General features: G+C 27.5%; 1 protein-coding gene, 2 non-coding genes and 1 pseudogene across 3 annotated transcripts; 1 reads left to right on the top strand and 3 right to left on the bottom strand.

Annotated features, from left to right (window-relative positions):
• Window positions 1–1,375: 1,375 nt before the first annotated feature.
• Window positions 1,376–1,493, bottom strand: LOC137830771 (U5 spliceosomal RNA). The gene has a single exon (XR_011084262.1). It is a non-coding gene; the product is annotated as a U5 spliceosomal RNA (small nuclear RNA).
• Window positions 1,494–3,019: 1,526 nt separating this feature from the next.
• LOC137830772 (U5 spliceosomal RNA) lies at window positions 3,020–3,129 on the bottom strand (annotated as a pseudogene).
• A 1,158-nt stretch (window positions 3,130–4,287) lies between these two features.
• On the bottom strand, window positions 4,288–4,404 carry LOC137830769 (U5 spliceosomal RNA). The gene has a single exon (XR_011084260.1). It is a non-coding gene; the product is annotated as a U5 spliceosomal RNA (small nuclear RNA).
• Window positions 4,405–10,721: 6,317 nt separating this feature from the next.
• On the top strand, window positions 10,722–14,724 carry LOC137828507 (protein DETOXIFICATION 35-like). Its single transcript, XM_068635113.1, has 7 exons — window positions 10,722–11,516; window positions 12,111–12,736; window positions 12,984–13,040; window positions 13,211–13,449; window positions 13,541–13,659; window positions 13,990–14,076; window positions 14,414–14,724. Exons 1-7 carry the CDS (start codon window positions 11,241–11,243, stop codon window positions 14,489–14,491), a joined length of 1,482 nt encoding a protein of 493 aa, XP_068491214.1. The 5' UTR covers window positions 10,722–11,240; the 3' UTR covers window positions 14,492–14,724.
• Window positions 14,725–16,140: the final 1,416 nt, after the last annotated feature.

Below are 16,140 nucleotides of genomic sequence, written 5' to 3'. Positions count from 1 at the left end.
TAAATTTTGCATTAGAATAATCAATGTTTTTGAACCTGTCAAATAGGTTCTCCAGTATTTTGAAACCTGATTTAATAGTTTTCTAAAACAAAGGATTCTCCAGTTTCTACTAGTTTTTCCTTTCACCATGCTGCAATAGTTTAGCAATCCTCATTACTTATCATGGATTAAAGAGGTTGGCATTGAGTATTTTCATCTCTCTAACAATATTGGTATCTCTCCAAGCCAATAATGTTGTCAATCCAAAATTCTATCTTCCCAACTAAATGTTTCAACCAATATTTTAACTTTTACAAGTTCATTCAATCTAAATATTCTTTCTTAAATCTTCTTAGTCCTCCCCTTACAGCAACCTTAGTGCAAACTTACAATTTAAGGGAATAATTAATTCTTTGAAACATGGCCTTCTATATTAGAGGGATTAGGGATAGGAAATACGTTTACTTGGGCCAATGAGAAATAATCTTAAACCCACATATCCTAGAGTGGAATACCAGTAAATGACCCAATTTAATGGATTGACCCATATAAAAAAAAAAACAGTTCAAACAGAAATAATACCATGTATGAAGCATGATTACTGTACCAGCAAATGTAGAGTAATAATATATTTGATTGAAAATTAAATTTTTTTTCAAAATCTTATAATATATAACACTTATTGTATATAATATGACATGAATTGATAAAAGAATTATTTTTTGTTTGCTAAGGAAGACAAAATTGAAACAAAATCTACACATTCTACAAATTATTGTGAACTTCTGGACTTCGTAACAGAATCTAATATTTTATTTGAATTAAAATAGAATAAAAATAAAAGAATGGGAAAAAAAGTAGGAATTGAGGTTGGTTAAGTTAAATTAAAAGAAAAAAATTAAATTAAAAAAAAAGTGAAATGTGACAGAAAGATTTGTTTATTGTTATAATAGAAATTTTGGTACATATGTAAAATGATTTTTTTAAAATAAATTGATAGAAAAATTGAAAAAAAAATTAAACTTACATAAAAATATGAATATTAAACCTTAATAAATAAAAATATTATATTTTGAAATAACAATATATTTATGTGATATTTTTTGTAAATATACTTTTTCTGTATAAATCTCCACTGCTTTAAAAGTTAAAATTAAAATTTAATGTTAATTTGTGTTAATTACTTGATCCAAACACCCTCTAACTAAACATTACAATATTATGTAACGCATACATCATTAGGTAACACAAATATTTACAATAAACAGTAGCTAATATAGAAAGTAAAATATTTCAGAGGAAGAGTTTTTGTTTAAGAGGAAGAATTATAGAATCTAAAAATATTGAACTAATAACAGAGAAGAATTATAGAATCTAAAAGTATTGAACTAATAACAGAGATTCCAATCGGAATTCTCTTTCAAAAATTAACTTATGCCGCTTTATGCAATGAAAACACGGTATTCTTTAGTAAAAGGCGAAAGAATAGTTCGCTTTGTATTCAGTGCACGGCTGAGTGAGGTGTAATTAAAAACCTTTCTACTTTATATCATACAACCCATTTGTTTTTTTATGTTGCTACTCAATGTGGAACTTCTTAAGCGAGGGCCTCGTCATTACTGTAACCAGAATTATGTGAAGTTTCCTTAAGTCTCAAAACATCAAAGCAGATGATTAAGAAATACTTGGCCTAAGTTGAAAGAGACCTATAAATGTGCGTGATTGATGAGCCTTCAAAATCAATGTGTTAGCTAAGCCTTGCATTTATCTGGTTGAAGAGAAGCAACATATTTTTAACTGTGGCCAGAAACATTTCCACTATTTGTTATTGTATGGCATGGTTCTTTGTTTACCTATGAAGTTGGTGAATTTATAAAATAGATAAATAATGTTTGGTGGAGTTAACATACATGTTGACATTTCACAAAATAAAACTACAAATAATAATGACATAAAACAAAATTTAAATATTTTGAACAATGACTATTAAGAGGTGTTTTATAATAATTAGAAGTAAAGTGAACATAGAAGAGGGAAAATTGGGTCTCTTGGAATTTTTAGCTGCAAAGGTACTATTATAATTACCACTTGTATAATTAAATATGTAGCACTCAATTATTAAAGTACTAAATTTCTTAGGTGGATTGAAGTAAAACACAAACAGTCATCCAAGGCCCATTAAATTTTGTTACAAGTTGTGTCATCTATACAGGTGGATCAAACATCAAACACAGCTGTACCTAAAGCACCACACAATTGTCAGACACATCCTGATTTTAACCTGATTTCACCAGTGTGACATAAATCCTCATAACTTATCATGGACTAAAAGGTTAACATTGAGTATTTTCATCTGTGAAACATACTTTTGCAGTAGTTTTTCACCCTTTTCTCTTAGTTAGAAGAGACACAGAACAAAGGCAAATTGTTCTGAGATTTGCAGAAACATGGAACCTCTTGAATATGGATTTTCAGACAATTATAGGACAGTTTCCTGACATCCAAAATAAGTGCATCTTAAGTTGGAAAATCAAAATCAAAATTTATATATTATTATCATTAATATAACAAAAATAGCTTTCATATTTAGTATGGTTTTAATTTTATAAATAATTGCATATATAAATACTTTTTATTTTAAAATTTTGAATTATTAATAATTTATTTAAAACTAAAACTTTGAGATCCTTAATTACCAAAACCAATTATAACAAAAACTATATTACAGATTTTATTAATGATTAAAAATTATTTTACACAGTATTTTAAAATAATAAAAATACTTAAATTAATTTAAGAGTTAGAACTAGAAAAAAGGGTAAATTCAACGATCTAAAATTTCATATTTAAATATTCTTCCTATATAGAAAATATTACTAAATCATTACATTCATTGGACTGCCAAAAATATATACGACATAAATAATAACATAATAAATTATTACAAGCTACAGAAAATTGAAGTAGTTATATTGAAGTAGTTATATTAAAAAGAAAAAATAGTTGCAGGGTCTATGATAATTTCTGACCAACAATAAATATTTGAACTAGTTGCAGGGTCCATTAAGGTATGCCATTGTAAATAGAGAAAACACGGTATTCTTTAGTAAAAGGCGAAAGAATAATTCGCTTTGTATTCACTACATGGCTCCGTGGCCTTAAAATGGAGAGATTTTAGATTTTATACCACAAATAATTCATTATATTCATTGTGGTATTCCATGTGGTCCTTGTTCTTAGTTGGAAAAATATAAACAATAGGTCATACCTCATTAAATTTCTTTCATCTCACTCACATCTTTCCTGTCATTCTGTCTCTATTAACTTAGATTAAATCAGGAAGAAGAACTTTAGTCTTTGTTGAAACCTGATTTAATAGCTTTATAAAACAAAGGATCTTCAGTTTTTACTAGTTTTTTCTTTCACCATGCTGGAATAGTATAGCAATTCTCATTACTTATCATGGACTAAAGAGGTTGGCATTGAGTATTTTCATCTCTCCATAACAATATTCTTATCTCTCCAAGCCAATAATCTTGTCAATCCAAAATTCTATCTCCTCAACTAAATGTTTCAAACTTTTACTAGTTTATTCATTCTAAATTTTCATTCTTAAATCTTCCTAGTCTTCTCCTTGCAGCAAACCTTAGTGCAAACTTACAACTTCAAGGGAATAGTTAATTCTTTGAAGCATGACCTTGTATAACAGAGGGAATACTTTTACAAAATGGCCTAAGAGAAATAATTTTAAATTCTCATATCATATTTTACATCCAACCAGCAGCAAGACTAGAGAGTGGTATACCAGTAAATGGCACAATTTAATTGATTGACCCATATAAAAAAAACTGTTCAAACAAAAATAATACTATGTATGAAGCATGATTACTCTACCAGCAAATGTATAGTAATAATATATTTATTGAAAAAATCAAAAATTTATAATATATATATAACATTTATATTATTTTTTGCTAAGGAATATTATAAATTTATGTTAAAAGAATATTAATATTAATATTAAACCTTAATAAATAAAATATTATAAATAACAATATATTTATCTGAGTATTTCATAAATATACTTTTTTTCTATAAATCTCCACTGCTTTAGAAGTTAAAATTAAAATTTCATTTTAATTTGTCTAACTCAATTGATCCACCATAAATTATATATATGAATAAGAGTTTGAAAAGTAATCATCCAATAATAGATATTTCTGAAAATTTTGACTACAAAAGGTCACTACACACCTTAAATTATCCAAAAATATTAAACAACAATCTCAGAAACATTAAACTAATTACAGAAATTTCAAAAGAATTCTCTTTCAAAAATTAACTTATGCCGTTTAATACAATGAAAACACGGTATTCTTTAGTAAAAGGCGAAAGAATAGTTCGCTTTGTATTCAGTGCACGGCTCAGTAAATTGAGATGAATAACCTTTGTGGTTTATATTATACACAATCCTTTTTTTGTTTATAATGCTACTCGATGTGGACCATCTTAAGAAGTTGGAAACAGAGGAACATCCTTCACTTACTCTTCTATCAATTTTAGCATCTTCCTAATCCAGGTCCTACTCATTACTGTAACAAAAAATTCTCATTTTGTAATTTTCACAGGAACAATGATATAGGGACAACTTGTTCCACTATACAACTCTTCATTGATGATATAAAAAAGGAGTATTTTTGTTATTTCATACAAAAAGTTAAAATTTTAAGTAAAGAAAGAGAGTTGTATAAATGGAACAAGGTTGTCATTGTATCATTTTTCTTTCCACAATTATAGGACAGATCCAAAATAAAGTGGATTTTAATTAAAAAAAATCAAATAAAAAATTATATACTATTATCATTAATATAACAAAAATAGTGTGCTTATTTAATATAATTATAATTATAAAAATAATCACAATATTTTTTATTATTTTAATCTTTTGAAATTATTAATAATTTATTTAAAAATCAAATTTTGAGAGACATAATTACCAACAAATATTTTAATAAATCACAGTTAAAAAATTATCATAAAAGACATGTAACAGATTTTATTTTATGTTTATAAAAAAATTCATAAAAATATTTTAAAATAATAAAAACACTTAAATTAATTAAAGTGTAAGAACTTAAAAAAAAGATAAAATACAAGTATTTAAATTTTTACATTTTAAATATTCTTTCCATGTAGAAAAAAAATATTATTATGAGTAAAGAGAGTTATTCTATTTTTAAAAATGAAATAGAATATATAAAAAAAATAGTAAAAATAATAATTTTATGTTTTATTTTTTAAATGAAACAAAACAGATTAGAAATAATAAAATTCTATTTTATAAAAAATAAGTTAAATAAAAGAAATATAATATAAAAAAATTAATTAATTTTCTTCCTCTTTACAAACTAATGCATGACTCTAGTGGTTATATGAGCTGCTCTCAACCCGTTAAGAAAAACATAAAATGGGTTCACTATTTTAATTTGTTGACTCACTTATACTCATAACATGTCTAAGCTAACTATGGGACGGCTAACCCACATAATAATAAAAAATCATTTTTGTATTTGAATTTTTTTTGTTAAGTCTGTTGCTACTACATGTGTTATGATATGACTTATGAATTTAATACTATAGAATATGGACTATTAGTTTTGTAAATTTTATTTATTCCATATGTTATTTTTACCACTCTTCTCCATTTAAACTAAAATTGTTATTTTAACTACATTATTTTCTATCATTTATTTTCTAGTGAATGATGTATCTACTAAATACAATTTTTTTTTGTGTTTATTTCAATTTGTTTTATGTATTTTATATTTTTACTCATCTGGTGTATTCCAATTACAAAATTACATATTGGATGCATAAAATCAGTATGTTAAAAGGAAAAGAAGCATGTCATGGTATTATTTCTCTTTCAATATTTTGGATTATGATCATTGTTGTTTACTCATTTAGATTCATTCACATTAAAGACATTTTTAACATATCCTATTTTAACATATCCAAAAACAATTGTCGCTTTGGAGTCAAATTTTGCTCAAATGATAAGATTTATGCTCAAGCAAAAAATGGTTAAAATTTGACTTAAACTCTTAAGTTTATTTTCGCTCGCGAGGTCATTTTCACTCAAGCCTAACAAAATCATTTTTTTTTCATTTAATTATTGTGTGATTGTTTTGTTGATTTATAATTAATGTTTATTTATATATTATAAATTAAACATTTGATCTTCAATTATTGTATGATGTGTGAATTGAGCCATAAATCCAACGGAAATGTGGTCGAGAGATAGTATTTTTAAGAAATGAAATATTGTGTTGATATTGGTTAGGATGTGCATTGATTAGGGGTTTGTCTAGAAAGAGTTATCATAACTCTACTGGTATATTGAAATCATATAAATGAAGATTATCATGTGGTTAAAAGTCAAAGAAAGTTCATATGATTGGGCATGTGATTTGAAAGATAATTAGTTTGATAAATCATATGGATTAACCCTATCATATGAGGTGATTTTGTATTGATATTCTTATCTGCATAACTGTGTGAATTTCGTAGCAGGGCAGTATGACATGTGCAAATCTGACTCTAAATCAATGCACGAGTCTTCCATAAGTAGATTCAAATGTTTATGTATATGGGTAAGTGGAATTCTGACATAAATGATATTGATTATGAGTTAATTATAAACATGTGATTGTTTATTCAAATTGTGAGGTATGAAAAGTGATGAATTGTGTGTTTGTGATTATATTTATTGAAAGTGAAAGTCACATTGAAAGTTTTGAAAATACTAACTTGCCATACTTTCCACTTTGTGTTTGTTTTAAAATTTACTATGATCGTGTGTTATACAAAAACATATGATGTTGGAGATGATAGAACTCCACAATAACCAAATGGAGTGTTCTACATTTCTTTTTAATATTTTGTTTTTATATATGTGTATATTTTAAATTTCTTATAAATACATTTTTTGTTATTATAATATAAATTTATTTATGCTATATTATTATTATGATTTATTTATTTAATATTATTATTGGTATGAATATTCTTATTAATTATTATATAAATATATTTTATTTTTATTATTTATATTAAAATTGTTATATTATATTATAACATAATCGAGTATATATATTGTACTACAAAGGGTAAAGATGTATTTGACATAACCGAAAACATATGGTATGCAAAGGCAAAGGTTATTTAAACATAAGTTTTTACATAGAACCATTACTTCATGTGAGAATAATACAATGATTAAGTGTTAGTTTGAAAAGTTTGAAAGTTCAACACATTTGATAGATAAGTTGAAAAATATCAAATCAAGATATACATTTAATATTATTGATTATTATTGATTGTAGTATATATTAATGATTTATATGTATAAGAAATAATTATATATATGGAAAATTAAAAATGATTGCCCACCCATCATTCCACTGTAGCTCAAGTTCATGTGACGTGGCACATCTTATACCTTTCATCGTACCAACCTACACTATTATTTCCTAGGTTTTCATTTCCCCACCCACGAGCCAGGTTACATTATTATCCTTTTATTTTTATCAATAATTTATTTTTTAAGTTAAATATTTTTTATGTAAAATTAGTTTTTCGAGTACTTATAATAAATAAAATATTAAAAATATTCTTGCAAACAAAAATAATTTATGTGATAAATGAATTTTTAGTATAAATTAAGGTGTTAAAATATAAAAAATATAAAAAATTATAAGTATTTAGGAAGTTTAAAGTTTAGATTAGAAATAAAACAATTTTACATATATTAAGAACGAAAAACATATTTAACCCTTAATTTTTAATATTTGATGAGTTAGATATCTCATATTATTTATAAAAGTTTTTATATTAGATATCAAAATATTTTATATTATTTTAAGATAAAAGTATTTTATACTACATGGGAGAATTTTTACTTTATAATGACTCAAAGTTCCCTTTTTCTTCTTCTTAATATACTAGTGAGGTTTGGTAGGGGTTTTTTAGCTAGCTGTATAAAATTGTTTAAAATATGAAAATATATAAACTTTTGATGAGGATAAAACGACTAAATCCAAGAGATTGACAATTAAAGTTTAATACAACGTAAATTTACATATTTCAATTTCAATTAAGTTAAAATTTTGAATTCAGTAAGTTCAAGGTTGTTTCTTTTTGCACTTCTATAGCTTATTGTAGCAACCTCATACTTTTTTAAAATATTTAAAAAAATAATTATTTTTTTTCATTTTACAATTGGTGATCAAGAAAAAAATTGGATTATAAAATCGAGATGATATTTTAACATTTGGAATACTTTTCAGTTTGTATAATTTATAATCAGCAGTGATTTTAAAAAAAATATACATTCCATATGAAATATGAAATTTGAAAGGTATTTCTGGATTATATAATCCATAATGTATTTTTAAATCCGATAATATCTTCTGAATTTTGTAAACCGAAATGTATTTTTGTTAAAAAAAAAACACTTCTAGAATTTGGGAGGGGTAAATGGAATAAATACATTTATGGATTGTAGAACTTAGAATGTATTTTTTAAGGATAAGATGGTATTTTCGCCTGACCTATGAAGGTGTCACGAGATGCTACGGAGGTGTAGGAATAACCAACCTAAGTTTATTTATGTTTTTTTTTCTTTTGAGTCAATTTTTAGTTTTTATGTTTCCTAGGATTGAGGTTATTTGCATATGATACCTGAAATTAGTCTATGTTACTTAAGAGTCTTAGAAATATGTTTGGATAATTGATTAAAACAAGACTTTATGATTCAGGTTAGACTATCCATGTTCTTTTTAGAAGTTGAAACTCTTTTTAAGTACGTCTACTTCTCATCATGTAGGGGAAACTAATTTTACCTTTTAATAAAACTCTGCGTTAGAGAATATGGATGTGAATATGACGTGGTCATAAGTTCCAAATTTATCTTGTAGGATTTGTTGTTGAGTGAATTAGAAAGATTTGATCGAGATTGATTGTGAAAGTGTAGAAGTATTAGATTTTGATGATTATGTCTTAATTTATGTTTGTCAACTTGAAGGTTGAACACATTTTTATAGATAAGTTGAAAAAGATCAAATTACAGTACAAATTTAATAGTATTTATTATAATGATTATGTATTTATATGATGAGAAATAAGCATATATATATATATATATAAGCAAAATTAAAAAAAATATGTGTATATTAAATAAAGAAATCTTTGTGTATTGTTAAAGATAAAGTTTTTTTTTATACGAAAGGACAAAAGCAACTTTATCTAAATTTAGGCCATAGGAGGAAAGAGTTTTATCATATAAGTCACTCAATTTTATATTTTGCTTGGCTAAAATTCTGGCAACCTAAGTTGAGATTTTTTTTCAGGGCAAAATTAATGTTTAATACAATCCTAATAATATAAAAACCTATATCAAAATATTACTTCAAAGAGTAAGTTCATGACTCATTTTGGCAAGATTTTACTATTATGGTTTGGCATAACTAAATTTTCTAGTTGTGTTAATGTCAATTAAATTATAATCATTCTTCCAAATTCAATAAAGTTTCTTTAATATATGAAAATTACGTGTTAACGCACGAAAAAAAATCAAATGATTAATCCCACATACAAAACTATCCTACATGAAATCCCATTTATTAACTGTTTATTATAAAGTGATTATTAACGAAAGTATAAATTATTAACTTGTGTATAAATTAATTTTATAAGTTTATTTTTTTTTATGTGTTTAAGGAAAATTTTGCCTTGTATATTCTTACCTATTCGTAGTTACTTTTCAACCACTTATCATCGTTAGTTAAGTACTCGAATTCGTGCATCTAACTTGTACTTTACTTGTCTGCAAAAAATCAATAAATATTAATTAAAACACTGATATAACTTAATTAAAATACTATTAGTTGGCAATTATAAAATATTTAAAATAATAGAATTTTAAACTTTCAAGTTTGACGCGATAGCGTTGCCTTGCCCCTCTGCTGCGGTGCGTATTTAGTTTTCACAATTTTAATTCAAAAAATATTACCAACAAAATGAAAACACAGTATTTTTAAAAGTTAATAAAATAATTGAAGAATAAAAATAATAATATATTTTTCTGCGGATTTCAGTTGGAAAATTTTAAAAATGCACTTTTATTCTGAAAGCAACATTTATTTTCTTTTCATTCATAGAAAGAAAACACCTTCAATATTTATGGAACAAAAACGATAATATAATCCCAATTTTTTATACAACACATTACAACTCTCAATATTATCATTTTAATATTTTTTTATATTATTTAATTATAATTTTACTTTTTATTATACATATTTATTTCTAAATTATCCCATCATCATACGACTCTAAAAAAAACCTTTTCAGCTTTTCATTAACTACTTCCTTTACGTGGCCCAACACAGTACACGACACCGTTTCTTTACAATGAATACCCACCCATCGTCCCACTGAACTTCAAGTTCAAGTGACGTGGCACATCTTATACCCTCCTCTTCCCAAACTACACTATTAGTTAGTATTTATTAGGTTTTCACTTCCCCCACTTGAGCCATGTTTCATTATTATCCTCTCTTTTTTTCACCAACAATTTTCACATTTCAATTAAGTTAAAATAAAGAAATATGAATTTATATAGACTTTGACAAATACAGCACAAGAGCATGTTGAAAAGAAAAAGATAAGAAGAGCGATGATGGTGACGAGAGACTCTTTTTGTGGCAAACCAAATATGTATTTATTTATTTTATTAGGAATTAGAGGAATTAATTTAACAAAACAGAGAGAAGAGTATGAAACTGTAAAAAGAATGGTTGAAAAAATAAGTTGAGAATCTCATGTTTCACGAGGGTTACTCCGAGGACAACGCGATATTTTTTTTTATAAGAGAGAGTAAAAATCTGAGAGAATATCTAGAACAACTTCAAATTTGGTTTGCATTAAATGGCACTGCACAAAACTGTTGTTAGCACTTGTCAAATTAACACATTCCAGATTCTGATCATCACTGTTTAAACATAGCCAACAAAACCCAAATTGCATTGGTGATAATAGACGCGTTCTTATTTAATAATTCCTGACCCAAGTTCTGCATGTAGGATTGAAGTTCGTGACGAGAGTGAGAGTGAGAGTGGTGCACGTGAGCAACTGAGAGCTTCTCCTTCTGTGAGGAGTTTGACGTTGAAGCGAAGGCTTACACGTGTTTGGTGATTGCGATGGACGCTCCCCTGCTGGTGAACGGCGAGGGGGCGAAGCTGCTGGCGGAGGACGGCGACTACGTGCCGGCGAGGAACTTCAAGACCGTTAAGGATGTGTTCTGGATCGAAACCAAGAGGATGTGGGTGATTGCGTTGCCCATTGTTTTCAACATATGGTGCCAATTCGGAGTAAACTCTGTCACCAGCATCTTCGTCGGACACCTCGGTGACATTGAGCTCTCTGCTATCTCTCTCATCAATTCCGTCATTGGCAGTTTCGCCTTTGGTTTCATGGTTAGCCACATCTCTTCTCTTCAACATCCGAACTACATTATTTTTTCGATCTATGTACGTCAACGTGTTTTGCTGTTCACGAGTATCGAGATCGTTGTCAAATTTCAAAAAAAAATTATGCCAGTGTCAGTTTTCTTCTGTTTGGTCCGTGCTGGAGAAACTAGGCACTTTTTTTAATTATTCTTTTAAGATAATAATTCGTTTCAGTTTCTTAATGCTCTGATTAGAATCGAGATTATGTATTTTTAATCAATGTTTACGTTTATATTAGAGGTTAATTTGGAATCTTAAGGTGAAATTCCAATTATAGAAAATTTAAACTAAGGTTTGTCGTGGGTTTTATTTGGTTCTAAATGTAGAAGGGGGTTCTTTTGTTCTCACTGTCGGTGATTGAATTTTCGTCTTGTATTTTTTCTTTGTTAATGCAATTCATTTGAGAATTAACTTTATTACAATTGTTATGTAAGTATTTATTTATCGAGAGGGTAGTTGCGTGTCTTCATTTTGGAGGATGAATACTGCAGAAATTCTACTTGTTAACCCAATGTTGGTTTTTAAGAAATAAATCTAATGAAACTGTTTAAAACCTTGAAGCTTGGGATGGGAAGTGCAACAGAGACGCTATGTGGACAAGCTTTCGGAGCTGGGCAGGTTAATATGCTTGGCATTTATATGCAACGCTCATGGGTGATTTTATCTGTGACCAGTATTTTGCTCTTGCCCATATACATTTTTGCTGCTCCAATTTTGAAGCTTCTTGGTCAACAGACAGATATAGCTGATCTTGCTGGGAATTTCTCTATTTTAGTAATTCCGCAATTTCTTTCGCTTGCCTTCAATTTTCCAACGCAAAAGTTCCTTCAATCTCAGAGTAAGGTTAACGTCATTGCGTGGATTGGGTTGGTGGCTTTAGTTCTGCACGTTGGGATGCTCTGGCTCTTAGTTTACACATTAGAGTTAGGCTTAACTGGTGCAGCTTTGGCATTTGATATCACGAGTTGGGGGATTACAGCGGCTCAACTTATTTATGTTGTGGTCTGGTGTAAGGATGGATGGACTGGATTGTCATGGTTGGCTTTTAAGGATATTTGGGCCTTTGTTAGGCTATCTCTTGCATCAGCTGTAATGCTTTGCCTTGAAGTTTGGTATATGATGAGTGTCATAGTTCTTGCTGGCCACCTTGATAATGCAGTGGTTGCTGTTGATTCTCTCTCTATATGGTAAGATCATACTTTCATTCACATAACACGAGCAAAAACAGAGATGTAATCCCAGCTAATTGGAGGGAATAGACTGAGTTAAATATCTCTTAAGTGATTTTGTTGGATGAATTGTTTACAGTATGAATTCATACAACCTCGTAAATAATTCCTCCTTCCGATTCACAGTCCCAAGTTTTACATTTGTTTATTCAAATAATGGAAGTAAGATAACTTTTTTGCTGATTATTTCAATGATGTTTTATAGCATGAATATCAATGGGTGGGAAGGCATGATCTTCATTGGAATAAATGCAGCTGTCAGGTATGCAACCAAAATTAATGTCGTGTGAGTTTGATTTTTGTCCATTTACTCTGGCAAATATGTTGACAACTTCACATTGTTAGTACTGATTGGTTGCAAATTTGAAATGCAGGTTTTTAAGTTAGCCATGTAATATGTGTGATTCATGTTTGTGTTTTTCTTATTTTCAGTGTCAGAGTTTCCAATGAACTTGGGCTTGGACGTCCAAGAGCTGCCAAGTACTCTGTCTACGTGACAACCTTTCAGTCACTTCTCTTGGGAGTCTTTTTCATGGGTATTGTTTTGACGACCAGAAACTATTATGCCCTTATTTTTACTAACAGTCTGGTTTTGCAAGAGGCCGTTTCGAAGCTAGGAGTCCTCCTGGCTATTACAATGGTTCTGAACAGTGTTCAACCAGTGATTTCAGGTATAATCGACTACCATTTTCCTTGTTTACTTCATGAAGGGAAACAGGTAGTTCCTTTATCCTATTTGCAATTTTGCAATCATTCTTACAGGTGTTGCTGTTGGAGGTGGGTGGCAGGCCCTGGTGGCCTACATCAACGTAGGCTGTTACTACTTATTTGGGCTTCCACTGGGGTTCCTTCTTGGTTATAAAGCGAATTTGGGGGTTGAGGTAATAAACCACTACTTTAATTGCATTTCCATCAAAATTTCCTTTGATAAAATTCATAAATTTAGTGCAATCTGTTGACTTTTCTTTATTTAGATCTGCAAAAGTTAGAGAAGAAAATAGCAAGATTGCTTGTTGCTGTTCTGTTGTTTGCTGTTGAGTGAAAAATGGATATGTCTATGCTGATGATACCAGCTTAAATTTTTGTTTTTATTATTGCCTTTATCCAAGACTAATTTAACTGTTTTATAGATAAAAGTGAATTGCTAAAAGAAAGGAAAGAGAGAAAAGGCAACTCTAACTAACGGTTCTGATATTTTTGTCCCCATTCAGGGTCTTTGGGGTGGTATGATATGTGGAATTCTTCTACAGACCTTCCTGCTCATGTTCATACTTTACAAAACTAATTGGAAGAAAGAGGTAGGCAATGCATTTCATTCTCTCTGAAACTTTTGTAGGCATTGTACTTAATAGTTCTGCAGAAAAGTGATACTTTGCTTCCACAATAACTTTTTGCAATATTAGAGGGGCAAATATTTAAGTTTTTAGTTCAGCTGATACTAATTTTATTGCTGGAAAATCAAAAGCAAATTGGTGTTCCCTGCTTACTTTTCATATATGGATAAATTTTGAAATACAGAGCTAAATAGTTGCCTTTTCTTTTCTTATCCTTATTCTTTCCCTTTTTTTTATGTTTTGCTTGAATGAATTCAGATATTGTAGTTTCTTACATTCATTTAACCCTTCTCAATTGTAGGTGGAACAAACAAATGCTCGCATGCTGGTATGGGGTGGACAACAAATTGAGGTTGATAAAATTGCTGCTTCTGCATAATCTCACACATCTTCCTTCTCCACTTAGATCAAACTCTTTCGTTTTTTTTTATCTGTTCTTAGTAGACTATGTTTTTTTATGTGTTTTTAGAAAATTATGGCAATGGTCTCACAAATCCATTCGGTCCATTTTGCAATTTATTGTTGCTCTCTCTCAATTAGGGATAGAGCACAGTCTAGCTGTGGTGTCTGATAAGAATGGTGAAGACAAACATACATTTTTTTCTGGACTAACACGTGGATTGAGTTTTCAAAATGTTTATTTATAAGTACATGAACATAAAGTAATTTTAAAGTTAAATGAAATATTGTTTTTATAACTTTTTAAACAAAGAAACAAATACTTAATTAAACATGTTATTGGATTTCTTTTAAAGTAATATTTTTGTTTAGTTTTCTATTGATTGGTCATTATTATGTCTAAAAAAAGTTATATTTAAAAGTGCTACCACAAATTAAAAAAAGAGTCTCAAATATTTAGAATTTCGTTACAAAATAAGGACAGATAATGATGGTAATGAAAATATTGACAAGTGAAAAATAATATGAAAGTTTACATGTTTATGCATGGAAAAATATTACAAACCTAAATGTGACCTTAAATCTGAATAAAGATGACAAGTTTGACATGCGAGAACATTAAAGATTTAGATACTCTGTAAAATATATAATCTTTAGCACTCATATTAATAGTAGGAATGTTATCGTATTAGATGTAGAAAATTAATATATATATATATATATATATATATATATATATAAACAGGTGAATAAAGTTAAGTAAGTCATGTATGTATAAGATTTTTAATAGATTTTACTTGACTTTTGATTTCAATTTCTTTTAATTACATATATATAAATAAAAACATAATTTTAAAATTTTAGTATATTTTATATATTTGGTACCTCAAAATTTTTTACACCTATAAAATAACTTTAAAATTCTCAAAAATATTCCTAAAGATTTGTCTCTTGGTATTTGAACAACAATTACTTAAAAGAGTTATATTTGTTAAATATATTCTTTGTTGATAAACATTTGGAATTTAATTTTTGTTTAATAAAACCATGTATCAAAATGAGAAATTTCTCAATTATCTTAACAATACTTTTCACTACCAAACAATAAGATTTATTGATAAATTTTACCACGGATCTAAATTCGTAGGTAAATTCAAAATCACATACAGATATTATTCACTGATATGAATCCGTAAGTAAATTTAATATTATCTATCGATATTACCTACGAATCTAAATTTGTAGGTAAATTCAGCTTTACATAAAAAATAATTACTCACAAATCTCTATAGGTATGTAAATTTAACACTATCTACAAATTTTACCCACAAATCTATATTTAAAATAATCCAATATTATTACTAATTATTAATATAAATATTTTATTAACAATATTAAAAATATTAAGAATATAAATAATCTTAAAATTTTAAATTTTTTAATAATATTAATCATAATAATTATATACATAATATTAAAAATATTATTATAATATGAATAATTATAAAATTATAACTAATATTCATAAACAATAATAATTATAACTAATAGATATACATACTATTAACATTATAAAATTAATAATATTAATAATAACAATATTATTATTAATAATATTATTGGTATTAA

The sequence above is a fragment of the Phaseolus vulgaris genome, chromosome 7 (assembly GCF_000499845.2).
Source record: "Phaseolus vulgaris cultivar G19833 chromosome 7, P. vulgaris v2.0, whole genome shotgun sequence".
NCBI classification, from domain to species: Eukaryota; Viridiplantae; Streptophyta; class Magnoliopsida; order Fabales; family Fabaceae; genus Phaseolus; species Phaseolus vulgaris.
Note: the sequence above shows the minus strand (reverse complement) of the source record. Positions and strands in the feature narration are given on the sequence as shown.

Coding starts and splice junctions, on each gene's coding strand:
- LOC137828507 (XM_068635113.1), top strand. CDS start 11,241: ATGGACGCTCCCCTGCTGGTGAACGGCGAGGGGGCGAAGCTGCTGGCG. Junction 13,660..13,989: donor AAGCGAATTTGGGGGTTGAG/GTAATAAACCAC, acceptor GTCCCCATTCAG/GGTCTTTGGGGTGGTATGAT. Junction 14,077..14,413: donor AAACTAATTGGAAGAAAGAG/GTAGGCAATGCA, acceptor TCTCAATTGTAG/GTGGAACAAACAAATGCTCG.